Source organism: Cibotium barometz, chromosome 43 (assembly GCF_041138505.1).
Source record: "Cibotium barometz isolate CiBa-2024 chromosome 43, ASM4113850v1, whole genome shotgun sequence".
Taxonomy (NCBI): Eukaryota; Viridiplantae; Streptophyta; class Polypodiopsida; order Cyatheales; family Cibotiaceae; genus Cibotium; species Cibotium barometz.
In genome coordinates, this window is record NC_141088.1 from 14,397,893 (window position 1) to 14,413,223 (window position 15,331).

Consider the following 15,331-nt stretch of genomic DNA (forward strand, 5'->3'; position numbering starts at 1 on the left):
CAAATGTTGGCTCTCAGGAAGCTAATGTTAGGGTTTGCAAGGCAAAGAAAGCTCACACACTCACACAAGAAGCAAAAACGAGCTGGAGAGAGAGCGGCGGAAGAGCTTGCACGTATGTTCACTCAATAATAAAACAAGTAGAGTACAAGTGATAATAATAAACCTAGTTAGTCTAGGTGTCCTGTCACACCAAATGTCCAGGGGAAAAAACTCGTAGGATAAAAAGTGCCCTTGGTAAGTGCCTGTTCACATGTAGCATTACACATACGCATAGAGTGCCCTCAGCCTCTTTGTTTTTCTCCATGTGGCAGTGTGGCAATGCACCTCACGTCCGTAGACTGCTACCTCTAATGTGATGGCTGGAGCCCGGAGTATACATATAGCAGGGCAAGCACGGAGTGGGCCTTCATGGAAGGCAAGATCAAGGCCGACCTTGCTCGGCTTCAGCGCCTTACAAATGACGACTACTCCCCCTCCGAATCTAAGAGGAGAACTAGGATATATTGTGAGGAACAAATGCTTCTTCAAGTTTGGATATACATGTTTGAGGGATGACACTTGCTAGGTCTATCCTGAAGAACCTCTCTAATTGGCTAGTTCATAAGTGGAAACTAGACTTCTAGAAACATATTGCATCGTTTTGGGACCAATGCCAGAATCCAAATAGATATTTAGGGCATGTTTATTAAATTGACACAAAAATCGACACAGAAAAGTGATTCTTGATATATTGGCATAGTGCAGGTTTAAGTTGACATGAAAATCAACACAGAAAAGTGATTCTTGATATATTGGCACAGTGCGGGTTTACACCCCTGCCAAGATCGTATGGGATGTCCCAATATGAGTAATACAAGCATGGCTCGGTGTAGGTCTAGCCTCAACACCAAGGGTGCTCTGGATGGAGCTTGATTGGGAGATGAGCCTGCAGACCACTTGAATGTGTTGGTTTGTTGCAGAAACTACTCTGGAGCTAATTGGTGGTTTCAGTCCATGCTGGTCTAAAAGATTGGATGTGGTTCCCATTATCTGATTCTCCCTATAGTCCACAGGATCTGATTCTCCCCCTAAAGACACTCTTGTAGGCTATAATCAAATAAATAAACCCTGTGAACACACAAGGCAGCACAATTGCATTCATTCGTCAAAATCATTTGTGACCAAATCTGCTCTTGAAGTCACATCGTCTAGAGTCAATTCTTGCTTTGACCTTCCTTTAAACCCCCCACTTCACACTTCCACTCCTCTTCCAATTCACAGGTATCTTTGAATAGGCTAGATGGCAATTTCGTTCAAAATTAGTCAGCTTGTGATAACAAACCAGAGCATTATTCCATAGAACCTTCATCTATGGACTACAAGTTTGAAACCTTAAGCACTATCCTAGAAGTGAAAAGATTGAAATTACTACGTATACTCCATGCTCCAACTTGGGCTCTAACAATGCATCCTCCTTCAATTGTTCCTTCAGCTTATTGGAAAATATCTAGCGTTTGTATGAAACATGACCTTGTGAGAATCTCAGCCTAGTGCTCTTATTTGGAGAGGCATGAACACAACTCTTCCTTACTGCTAGAAATGCTCTTACCACCATCGGCCCTGATTGCTTCCTATGTGGGATCAAATTTTCCATTCTATTGTTTGTTTCCAGCAGTTGTCCCGTTCACTTGCTGACCCATTAAGCAAAAGGTACATGATTAGGGTGGAAAGCACGACGACCAGTGAACACTGACAATTATCTGAATCATAGTTACTAGAAACCTCCAAAACACCAGGTTATTGTGCCGTTTCATCCATTTCTGGGGGTCCAGGGATCCGAACACCTTTCCCCATTTTTAGCCATTTTGATCTGACACCACCTCAGGGGTGCTGGGGCAACATGGAGGCAATTTGAAACTCGTCAAAGCCTCACCTAAATATTAATCAATACTGGCTTGTAATTTCTAACTATAGAGAGTTCAGGTTATTTCTAAAACTTAACAAAAACCGAAGTGTGAACAAAGATTCAACTCAATCATGCATAGCATAGACTATGTGCTATGACATCCCCACTGACCTTGCGTAGGTGCAGGCTCACGCATAGAGATATGCCCGTCTTAGTGGACATCTGTCTTTAATAAAGACACATGTTGAGTTCATATGACATCTCCAAAGCCAAAAGGTGGACTCAACCATGATAAATGTTGGCACTAAAGAGAGATAATCTTGTAGCACCATTTCTAAAGCTGGAAAATACTCATCTTGCCGTGATAAAAAAGAGCTGAGAAAAAAGAGAATTTGAAACCTCCACAGCTTCTAATTTGATAAAAAGACCCTTTTCCCCACCCAATGGAATCTCTCTCACATAAGTAAGGGCTGCCTAGCAGAGCTAACACAAGGCACTAGTAACTACAATAGCTGGAAGTCAAGAATACCAAATGGCTAGAAGTCAAACTAAAGGTGTGATATCAAATATAAGTGATTTGCACATAATATTTAACAATTAAAAAGACTAATAGAAAAATACTTGCACAGATCAAGCAACCACAGCAAAAACCAGATCAGTTGATATGTAGGTTGCATACTGCCCAAGGCAAGATGCTGAATGATGGAGGCGAATGCCGAAGGATGGTTGCTGTTCTATGCTTGAACACTGTGTTAAAAAGCCTAAGTAGCTAGCAAGAAAACATGTCCTGTTGAGCATAACAGAGTGTAATCAACTTACTTTTGTAACAAATCGCGAGTTAGATCTGTAGCAGGTTTAATCCTTTGGGGAGCGTACTTTGAGCCTTTTCTCACAGAAAAACCCTTCCATACTCTGGCAAGTATACACACACAGACACAGGCTATGATAATCAAGTATATCTGGCTGTTTCTGTCTTAACCTAAGACACTGATATTATAAAAAGAAAGAAACCAAACTACATTCAGCTACTTAAGCTCATAAAGGTCATCAATCTTTACAAGTCCTACCAAAGCAGACTTCATTAACTTCCATTTTCTTAGAAACCAGTCACTACATGAAGAGAAAACACTTACCCATAGCACATCAATTTCACCTCCTACAAGCATCAATGGGCCAACAACACACATGTGACTGGCTATCAATAGCATGTTGTATTCTGCCTATAAGGTAGAGCTAACAATATGCAGAGCATAAACATTAAAAATGTGGTGAAATTGACCAGGAAAAAAGTGGCGATGCTTTTCACTATGGACACTAGGAATAAAGTAAAGCGATGCTAGGATCGAAATAAAAAGAGAGAAAGAGAAATACCTAGGTTTACAGTAATTCCACCTTCTAATCTTTAAAAAGACAAGGTAAAAAGGTTTAATTAGCAAGTAAATAATTTATTACTAAAATTCTTCACGATATTCTAAATTTTAATCCTTTGATGTTGTGATGTCCAGAATTGCACAGAACCATGCTAGAATGAAAGCTTGTTTTCTGTAGAGAGAGAGAGAGAGAGAGAGAGAGAGAGAGAGAGAGAGAGAACCACCCCCCTAGATCTCCTGAGCACGGGACATCCGACAAATAGGATTAGTTTCCAAATAAGGGCCCAGGGGTCCTGCAGGCTAACTCACCCCTAATGCACAAGGGCTTGTACTTGGAGTGGATTGTCTCAGGTCTAGGCACAGGCCTCTGTCATCCGACAACACAATAGAATACAATAGTCCACTCCATAGTTGCAAACAAACGCGTATGCAGGCTCAAGCAAACCTTGGAAATGTTGGAAGCAAACACATTTGTTATACACGTTTCATACTTGCCTTTCTTTTTGTTAAAAAATTTGGGTTTTCTCCTGAGCTTATAAGGTCAAAAACATCATGAAAAGGAGGATATGACAAGATGGAGGTGACTTGGGAGATGGTCAACAAGGAGAAAGATGATGAGAGGTTGATTGCCTTACGGGAACTCAAGAGATTGTGGAAGATATGAGTATAGAGAATAACCCGTGTAGGATGCTTTGTTCACAAAGCTCAAGATGGTAATGAGCATGATTGCAAGGAAAATGAGGATGAGGAGGATGCTTCATTGTCCTTTGGCTCCGATGCAGAGGAGGGAAGAAAGACTCATGAGTCCTTACTCCTATGATTTATCTCAACCCTCTAGACTCTAGTTTTGAGTGCCCACTCTTTAGCATCTCTTATGATTTACCTCAACCCTCTAGACTCTAGTTTTGAGTGCCCACTGATTTATCTTCTCTATGAGTCCTTACTCCTATGACTTATCTCAACCCTCTAGACTCTAGTTTTGAGTGCCCACTCTCTAGCATCTCTTATGATTTATCTTCTCTATGGTTGTCTCGTGTAGCATTTGATCCCAAGTTCCAACTTCCAAGCGTTAAGACTTTCAACTTTGTGTTTGCACTTCTATCATATGCATTATGAATGTCTCTTTTTAATCATCTATGAAAGTCTCAATATTGCAAGTTGTGATATGTGACTCTTTGGTCTCTACAATGTACCCAATTTGAATTTGGAGTATAGGTCTTTAACATTAGTTAGTGTCATGACTCACTTTTAATATTCATGTGACCATAGTTGTCACGGTACGAAAATACAATACCGTACAGGAATTTTTGGTACGATATGAAATTTTGGGATACCGTACGATAAAATACGGTTTTTCTAACACTTACAAACTATGGAGCTTCAAGCTTGAATGTGAGGGAAGGCTGAAGGGGGAGGACTCCACAGTGCATAGAGATGTGTCTCTCCTAGTTGGATCTCCCAATTGTCTCCAAAAAAAAGGCCTACATGGGTAATGCGACACCAAAGGTCTCCCAATGGAGTGTTTATGATGACTAAAGGACTGTCCTTGCACAGATACGGGCAGTGCGTCTAGGGTGATAGGTTTAGAAACTCCACTGTAGATCAAAATGGCCCTGTCCAAATCTTCTCCCTTGTACATAATTTGAGGATCTAACTATCTAGCCTACCTATACCAAGGATCTCCAAGTGATGTAGCAAGATTCTCTCATCCTACCAATCAAGTGTACACTACCAGTCTATCTTGCCAGATTTTTTAGATCTCTCAGCAACCCCATATGGAATACTGAGTAGACACGAAAGTTGCGAAGTATTGCCGGCATTTGGGATCTTTGTCGAGCAGGATTTCTTTTTTTTTTAAAGCATTTGGAATTTTTTTCTCAAGGTGTGGAGGGGGGACGCGTACTGTACGAAACTATACCGTACGAACCATACGGTTCAAATAGGTGCGTATCGGTACGAGAAACAACCCTGCATGTGACCCATTGTAGTATGAACTTTTTATGCATAAAACATAGGGTCACGTATGAAACTTCACCAAGGATTGAATCATACTTTTTGACGTATGAAACTTCACCAAGGATTGAATCATACTTTTTGCGACGTATCATACTCGATGACGAATGGCCATATGCACCGTATGAAACTTCACCAAGGATTGAATCATGCTTTTTGCGACGTATCATACTCGGTGACGAATAGCCATATGCGCCGTATGTTTGCAACTATGGTCCACTCTATAGACTCAACCCACTTATATAGCTACTACAAACTTATAAATAGCAATAACTTATGGGATAACACTAACTAACACCCTAGCCCATGTAATCAGCCTGTTGCACTAATCTTGAGGGTCCCCTAACCCAAGATTAGCATCAGGTATGTAACATACTACCCCTCCTCAAACGTTTCCTCTTAGAAATGAGCCTGGAAAAGTCTAGCCACATCAAACAACTGACTCTGAAGTCACATTCGCAAACGTCTAGACTTTCCACATAGTTACATAAACAAGAACCAGCCCAATTGTTCCTACAAGACTATCTCAATGGAACAAAAGACAAAATCGAAAAAAAAAATCAAGGTCATGAGGAACACAAACAACTCCTCTATTCAACTCACAAGGAATCGGATGACCTAAAATCGTGGAGCTAGTCACATCATATCACCTATCCGTATCACGATTAGGTAATTTTCCGTAGCTAGGGGATACAAAACATACTTCCCTCTCAGCGAATCATATAACTAAGAGGTATCTCAATACTCTCATCATGTATTAACCTCTCACAACCCTATTCAGGATCGTGTTCGAAACACACCCCCACTGATAAAATCCTCTACTGAGAGCTACCATCTATGAAAGTCTCAATATTGCAAGTTGTTATATGTGACTCTTTGGTCTCTACAATGTACACAGTTTGAATTTTTGGAGTATAGGTCTTTAACATTTGTTAGTGTCATAACTCGCTTTTAATATTCATGTGACTCATTGTAGTATGAACTTTTTATGCATAAAACATAGGGTCGCATATGAAACTTCACCAGGGATTGAATCGTACTTTTTGCGACGTATCATACTCCATGACGAATGGCCATATGCGCCGTATGTTTGCAACTATGGTCCACTCAATAGACTCAACCCAATTATATAGCCACTACAGACTTATAAATAGCTATAACTTATGGAATAACACTAATCAACACCCTAGCCCATGTAATCAGCCTACTGCACTAATCTTGAGGGTCCGCTAACCCAAGATTAGCATCAAGTATGTAACATACTACCCCTGCTCAAACGTTTCTAGATATTATTGTGACCCCTCTAAGAGGTGGTTCACACACACACACGCACAAACACACAAGTGACCAATACCACTGAAACACGCCTTCATAAGGGTTGTCGCACAGGTACTTATCTTATCGTCAAGAAAGTAACCTTGAGAATAAACAAAAGAGAGAGTAGAGAGAGAAGACACCACACTAGAGATCGCAATAGCATTGGGCCGACCCCCCCTCCAAGTTATATTAGATAAAATCCCTTAGAGGAGTCTTGAGTACAAGATCTTAGAGCTAGAGAGCTCTCCTGTCTTTTTACATGTCTTAACAATGAGAGAATAGACGAACTTATAGTTCTTGCCCAAAAGCACTTGCGAAAAGCACTTTCAAACTCACTTATAGCCCAAAAGGCATCTTTTTAATAATAAAAGCTCTTCTCTTTTTAAGCTTTTAATCTTTTTCTTTCCAAAAGCTGGTCGCATCATTCCAAGCCTGTAAGGTTGCCCTCCACTACTATCCTGCCACGTCAACATTGCCATGTCACTTTCATTCCTTTTTTACAAAACTACTATTTTTTCCAAAACTTTTTTTTTTTGGTTGCGTTGTGTTGCGGTTTTGCATGTCAACAACCTGTATTTTGATGCTTCGGTGACAGAATTCATCGTAAGTTCAAAGAATTTAATGGCCAAACTTATTTTTGAGTTTTTTAATTGGACTCCAAACAAAGTGTCAAGAGTCCAAACCTCTTGAGAAATTTCTTTTGCATCTATATGATGGATGTAAGTGTCACAAAGGCCTTAAGGCAATGATTGCCAGCGCCTTTTCATGCTGGCTTACTCAAATTCTCTTTTCTTCTCCGGTGGTAGGCATTCTATCTTTTCCATTTGTGACACCCCATAGTCCATTTCTCATTAGAGTAAACTTGATTTTAGTTTGCCCTGTGTGGAAACCATTTCCCTCAAATTTATCAGTCTTGAATGAGTTAGACATGATGTAGGTAGATCTTACCACTTGGAAAATTTGTTCAAGGGCAATGTCTAAAACCCTTGCAAAGAGATCAAAACACAAGTTTAGAAACCACCTTCTCTATACAAATGCATGTGTGTAGCTACTAGCAAAAAAATCTGAAAATCCCATTTTCTTTGCATAAGAATTTGGATTTTCTTACCTTTTTCCTTGGTTTGATATATTTTGCATTGGATGACTCACATGATGAAGGCATGATTAATATGCACTGATTATATAAGAGCTTTAGTGATTAATCCACCATTAATCACAGATTAGTGAGAAAAACTCCGTGTTTTTGGAGGCAAAAAATGAAGGCTCTTTAGAGCATCAAATTGAAGCCCTTCAACAAAACATGAGTCAAATCCTTCAAGCCACTGATTACTATGTGTCTAGATAAGGCACAAGCCCATAAGCATGTGTGATTAACCTAACTAATCAAGTGTTAATCAAGACAACACAATTCGATTCGCCATGTTTGAAAATCCCCACGGTTGTTTGAAATTGAGCCAATTCTTCCTCATTGAAGCGCAAGACTGCTTTGCCCAAAAAACACTGGAGTCATCTAATCCGCACAACTCACCTTCATCCTTGGCGTTTTTCCGCCATTGATGTAGTAGCCCGTTGAGTGGTAAAGAAGCCCCAAGTGTTGACTTGGCCAAAGACGTGTGTGGAGAGGATCTTGTCCTCCACTAAGAGGAGGTAGAGGAGAAGAAAATGCACAAGGCTTAAGATTAGGGTTTTGGTAATCAAACACTAATCAAACCTATAAATAGTGCTGAGAAATGATTAGACTAAAGTTTAGGAATGAGGAACAAGGCTCTCATACCATGCTAGATTCCATGGTTGCTTAAACAAGATCCTAATCAAGAGGATTAAGCATGGTGAATGAAGATGAAGAGTGATTAGGGTTAAGCACACATGATTAATCAAGAGCTCAACATAATGACAATGTAGAGAGTGGAGAAAGACTCGTGTAAATATTCATTGGATGATAGCCTATTTACAGGCTCGGTACAAAAGTTATTAAAAAGTGATGAAGAGATAATCACATCCACATAATCCAAAAGTTGCATCACAAAGAGCACCCATTGCCTAGAATGAAGTGCAACCTAAGATCCCTTCCACACACACTATGGCTATCCTAGAGATGTGGTCATGCCCAAAAACCTTGTGCCAATTAACGCCTTTAGACCATAGAACCATATGCCCATATCCCCAATGTCACATGATATTTTGGTGTATTATTTCAACGAACATAAGGCATTCACTTGGTGGAAGGACGTCCGTGTAAAGCCAACAACATGGACTGATTTTCAGCTTGTGTTTAAGACAGTTTATCCATATTAACAAGATAGAGAGATTCCAAAGGTTGTTTTAAGTTGGAGATGGGAAAGAAGAAGAGCACATTTATCTCATGGATGGCATCCAGGGATATGCCATAAATTCTAATGATACTCTTTAAGTCAAAAGGGGTGGTGAACCTATAGTATCCCAAGAGGGTCAATCATAGTTGTCACGGTACGAAAATACGATACCATACGGTACAATACCGTACGGGAATTTTCGGTATGATATTAAAATTTGGGATACCGTACGATAAAATATGGTTTTTTAATTAAAGAACACCTACAAACATAGACATTTTCAATTTAGAAGGGTAGAGTCTAGAGAAGGTGTTTCAAACCAAAATTTCATAAAAAACAAGTTTGAAGTGACAAACAAAAGTACATAAAGCATAGAGGTGCGATGCGATCATGCGCGCTAAGCGCGAGTACAAAAAAAGTGAGTACAAAAAGAGAGCCAAGGCCCAAGGAGAGACTAGACAAAGGCATCACTACCAGAGCTCTCGCTGAAATCATCCTCATGAGAAGAGGACACATCAGTGGCCTCGCCGAAGTCGCCATCGCTAAGAAGGTTGCCCTCATCATTGAACTCGGGTGTGAGAAGCCAAAGGGAGCATCCTCATCTGCAAGAGTGAGTGTGGAGTGGTTTGGGCACGTAAGCACCTCGGGCTTCAAGTAGCTCCACGTTGGTGAAGAGGGCGGGTGATTTGTAAGCCAGATGCAATAATGCGGCAAGACCATGGATAGGTCTTCGCATCCACTTCCATCTCTTCTCCACAATGACCAACATACCATCGCGCTTCTCCTCATCGATGGAAGGAGAAGTGCGCAACTCTGCTATGGCCTCTCTCATGAAGTGAACGAGAAGGCCCATGGTGGCTCCCTCCATGTCAGTCATCCGCAATATCCTATAGAAGGGCATGACCGCGATGACAATAGTGCGGACCAACTGCCAAAACTCCTCCTGTAGGCAAAGCCGTTGCATGGCTTTGGCCTCCGCCAATTCTCGCTCATCCCACTCATTCCTTGTGGAGACCACTGTTTGGCGAAGGGAGGATTTCACATCATGGAGGCGCTCCAAGAGGAGCCACATGTAGGAGAAGCGTGTAGATGAAGGCTTCTTCAATTCCAACTTGCTATGTTCGCGGAACATGGCAAGCACCTTCACCTTTGTGGTGAAGAAGGTGACAATAGAGATAGCTTCGGTCATTACTTCCTTTATCCACACTAACTTGCCCATATCCTCCATGAGCAAGTCAATGCAATTGGAGGCACAAGGCGTCCATACTATGGAGGGATAGTCTTCCTCGAGCAATTTCCCCATCCGACGGCAATTTGAAGCGTTGTCGGTGATGACTTGCACCCCGTTCTCCGATCCGGCCTACATGTCACAATGCACATGAATGGATACAATGAGCGTATGCGGTATGAGACTTGAGTCATGACATAGCCACATATCACATATACTAAAGCCTAAACTTTAAACTTTAAGGACTTGAGTGCAATTTGAAACTTACCTCCATGATGGCTTGCTTAATATGGCAATATATGAATGCACCCGATGTTTTCCTCCCCGCCTTTCCGGAATCCACGCCCCGCACAAAGTATGTGCCAAGAGGGCAAGAGACAAGTATGTTGATGATGCCTCTCTTCTTCCAGTTACTCCATCCATCCATACTTGGACCATGCCGCCCACACCGAATTGAGAGATCTATCGATTCTCTCCCTCTCATCCACGAGCCTCTTCGTGCGCATGTCATGATAGGAGACGCCGGTCCATCCTTCACATGGGCCCACATTTGCAATGGCTTTCACCATTGACTTCCATCGATCTACCTTGAGCACATGGAATGAGAGATTGCAATCAATAATGGTGCGTGCAATCTCTATATCCGCTAACCATTGCTGTTCTCGGAGATGTGATAGAGAAGAAGAGAACCCCCCGGTGGCTTGGGCTAGAGTGGCTCGTCTCATGGGAGACTCAAGCCTTTGTCTCTTTGAGGAGGCGGAGGCGGCACCAGCAAAAGCGGCACCGACGGAGGCGGCGGGGGGAGGATGTATCACAAGGTGGGGAAATGACCTCATCATCCGCCCTTGATCTTCTACCACTAACACGGTGAGCACCCAATCCACCCTTGATCTTGCTGAAGATCTCATCGGATATAACAAGGGGGACTTCCTTGCATGGCGCAACTTGCCCCCCCCACCTTTCCAAGATGTTGGAGAAGCCTAGTAACTCCACTTGTGTATTGTTTCCCACAATACTTACAAGTCCACCTATATGACTTGGACTTTCCATCGGACTTTCCATCGGCCTTCTCTACATGGATAGCATGCACATTGAAGGCTTCATTCTTCTCCCTCGTCATTGTAATAGAGAGAGAGAAGTTAGAAGATTCAAGAGATGGATAGGCTTGAGAGAGAGAGAGAGAGAGAGAGAGAGAGAGAGAGAAGCTTGAGAAAATGAGAGAGTGAGGCTTGAGTCTTGACTCTTGAGAGAGAGAGAGGCTTGAGAGACAACCCACGGGGGAGAGAGTGGTTTGAAAGTTGAGAGTTAACAGAGAGAGAGAGAGAGAGAGAGAGAGAGAGAGGAGGGGGGGGGGGGGGGCTTGATAGTCACTTGAGCAATGAGAGCCTTGAGGGAAGCTTAGGGGGTGGGCATTTTATAGGAATGGGCCATGGCCCATGGCCCATGGCAATGGGCATAGCAAATGCCAAAACACATGTCACAAGGGCCACAAGGCAAGCCAAAAACGGCCATAAAACAGCTAGAAAACAGCGCAGGAAACGGTCGCAAACGGGCAGCTCCAACAGCTAGAAACGGCCATTTCGTACCTTACGGTATCCTTGTTGGGTTTTATGCTGTGTATGCACCCAGAGGAGTGCTAGTGATCATCAGTAGGTTACTGGGGCACTTTTTACTTCAATTAGTGGAGGTTTTTTTCCCCCAGTTTTAGCTTAGTTTCACTTATAATAGTTTATAAGTGATTTGGTCCACCTGGCACACTTTATGGCCGGACCATGTGAACACATCTTTTAGGTCACTTCTTTATGTGGCTATTGTACTTCATTTTATCACTACTGAATACATGAGCAGTCGTGTTCCTCTCTCTGCTTCTCACGTTTCTTGCTGAAGTACCCTCCAAACCCTAACCCTAACAGCTGAGTTCCTTCATTTGGTATCAGAGCCTCCAGGTTGGCCTGCCCTGCCCGTACTGTTCCACGCCACCAGCTGCCCTCGCCGTCAACTGCCCGTACAGTCCTGCGCAGCCAGCCGACTGTTTTCGTACTGCTGTTCTGTACAACCTGCAGTCGACCTGTACCTGCTGCTGTTCCGTACAGTCTACAGTCGACCAGCAACCTCTTCTGCTCCGTACACTGCTCCGTATAGCAGTCTGCTCCGTACAGTCACCCCGTACAGTACCTGTAGCTCAGTACAGTCACGCCTAGTACCTGCAGCTCCATACAGCACTTGCAGGCGACCAGTTCTATTCAGAACTCTACAGCTGCTCGTACAGTCAGACGCCAACAACAGTTCCGTACAACAGAGCAGTAACTGCTGCGTGTACCTGCTCCGTACAGTCGCCGTATAGCCGACCTGCTTCCGTACAGCTGTTCCCCAAACCTCCTTAAACCTCTTTATCCCCTTCCCAAACCTCCAAACTCTTGCCATGTGGGCAGCTTTGTGAAACTCTTCCTTAACATAATATAGAGATGTAAGAAGCATTGATTAATAGATGTGGGTCAATAAAATCATGGGTGGTATCAAGTCAAGCAACGTAAGTGCAGATCGTGGGTCCAATCATTGGTTTTCCCTTGTGGAGTTTTATGCTGAGAAATGTGCTCGTGGCAAAACGTCTTTGGGATTTTGTTAGCGGTGATGAACCACTTCCAGGTCCATTGGCTCCAGAGACTCCTCCCCAAGGGGGTGCTCGTGGATGAGGACAACAGGTACAAGCACCAGGTCAGCCATTGCCTGTTCAAAGAACAAATGCTCAGAAGACATGGGATGCCAGAGATGCACAAGCCTTGTCACTTATTGCATTGTCAGTACAGAGGTCTATTATACCTCATATTCGTTCAGCTGGCTCTTCACGGAATGCATGGGTGACTTTGGAGCAGATGTATGCTGCTCGTAATGAGGCACGGATCTCGTTTTTGAAAAGAGAGCTGGAAAATCAGAAAATGCATGAAGGAGATGATATGTCTAGCCACTTGAACAAGCTGCAGGATTTGAGAGAGCAACTCATCAATGTGGATGAGATTATTCCTGAGACACAGCTTGTGTCCACCATCTTGAACTCTTTGCCAAGATCTTACTTGGCTTTTCATACCTCTTTGAACCTCAGCATGAGGAATGCAGTTGAACCCCTTAAGTATCAGGAACTTGTTGCTCTCTTGCTACAAGAAGAGCAAATCAGGAAGAACATGAATATGAACACAAGTGCTGAACAAGCATTTACTACAGGTCAAAAAGGGAAAGGCAAATCTCAGCCAAAGAGTTCAAATCAGAATTCAGGTGATGGTGGTTCATCTCAGGATACCAAGAAAGGTGATAGACAGCCCAAGAAGAAGGGCAAATGCCATTACTGTAAGAAGCCAGGTCACTACATCACAGAGTGTAGAAAGAGGATTGCCAAAGAGAAGGCAAAGGAATCTGGGATGTCTGTAAATGATGCCTCTAAAGCTCCTCCGGAGATTGCTTCTTTTGTTGAGGACAGGGATTACTGTTTCTACGCATGCAGCTATGATGCCTCTTGGTCTTCACAGGCACTCAGTGTGACAGAGCATGCATGTACTTGGTATTTTGATAGTGGTGCTTCAAAGCATATCACATCTCGCAGGGATTTGTTTTGTCATGTAGGCCCTGCCCCTGTTGGCAAAACTGTTCAGTGTGCCAATAATGCTTCATATCCAGTTCGTGGCATTGGGGAGATTCAGCTCACAGCCATTGATGGCTCTATTCTTCGCCTTACAGATGCCTTATATGTACCAGGGATAAAGAAGAATTTGTTGTCCATTTCTTCTTTAGCACACTATGGTATGCAAGTCCACTTTGATGATGACAAATGCATGGTCAGAGACAAAGCTAATGCTTTGACGTTGATGCTTACTGGTACATTATGTCATGGACTCTATCAATTGGATGCATTTCAGCCAGTGGATCAGTGTGCTTATAATGCATTCACTCTTACTCCAGCTATGGTTGATGCGGAGTTATGGCATGCTCGCATGGGGCATGTAAATTTTGGTAGTCTTATGCTTATGCAGCGACATAACATGTTCACAGACCTACCTCTTATGGAGAAGCCTCCAGATCACATATGTGAAGGATGTATTTTGAGAAAAATGCATCGATTTTTCTTCCCACGTGATCAGGCTCTACGAGCAACTGCAAAGTTGCAGCTTATACACAGTGATCTTTGTGGTCCCATGCAGACGAAGTCATTAGGAGGTTGCTTCTATTTTGCTACATTTATTGATGACTTCTCTCGTATATGCTGGGTCTATCCGTTGACACAGAAATCACAGGTATAAGATGCATTTTTGGCCTTTGTAGCACTTGCTAAAACAGAGTCAGGATGCAAGGTTAAGACTCTCCGTTCTGACCAAGGGGGGGAATATATGTCACACATGTTGAATTCCTTTCTTGAGAGTAGAGGTATCAAACATCAGTATACTACTCCTTATACTCCACAGCAGAATGGGGTTGCAGAAAGGAAGAATCGGTCACTCATGGAGATAGCCAGATGTATGTTAAAGGCAAAGAAGCTACCACATATCTTTTGGGTGGAAGTTGTTATGTGTGCTTGTCATATTTTGAATCGATGTCCCACAAAGGCATTGGTTTCGATTACTCCTTTTGAGGCTTGGCATGGCCGCAAGTCTTCGGTATCACATTTTCGTACTTTTGGGTGTCTTGCATATGCACACATACCCAAAGAGTTGAGGAGGAAGTTGGATGATAAAGCCACAAGATGCATTTTTGTTGGGTATAGCCATGAGAGCAAGGGCTACCGGTTATATGACCCACTATCCAAGAAGATATTCACTAGTCGGGATGTGATTTTTGATGAAAAATCAGAAATATCCATGGCTGGTTATGATGCAAATCAGGCTGAAAATGATGTGTTTGAAGGTCTACTACCTATGGAGTTTCATTCCACAGTTGGTGATCCAACCCATGAGGGTACAGGACAACCAGCCAATCATGAAGGTGGTGCAGAAATTCAGCAGCAAATTGAGCCAGAAGTTGAACCAAATATGGGGCAGCAGGCTCCACAGGTCAGACACATACCTAGATGGTATTTGAGGACATTACAGGACAGCCATCTAGAGGGTCCTCTTGCTGGTCGTACTCGTAGGGAGACACGGACCAACGAGCATGCACACATCATGGATTTGAATATGGTTATGGCAGCCAGTTTACAGGATGATGATGAGCCTGATTCATT

The 15,331-nt window shown here is 42.7% G+C and overlaps 1 protein-coding gene across 3 annotated transcripts in view; it reads right to left on the reverse strand.

Annotated features, from left to right (window-relative positions):
- Positions 1 to 15,331, reverse strand: part of LOC147613563 (phenylalanyl-tRNA synthetase, putative / phenylalanine-tRNA ligase) — a 91,232-nt gene that overhangs the window by 45,565 nt on the left and 30,336 nt on the right. For all 3 annotated transcript variants that reach the window (XM_086781559.1, XM_086781561.1, XM_086781560.1), the window contains exon 6: positions 2,705 to 2,797. In XM_086781559.1, coding sequence (XP_086637685.1) covers positions 2,705 to 2,797 — 93 coding nt within the window. The remainder of the gene's footprint in view (positions 1 to 2,704; positions 2,798 to 15,331) is intronic.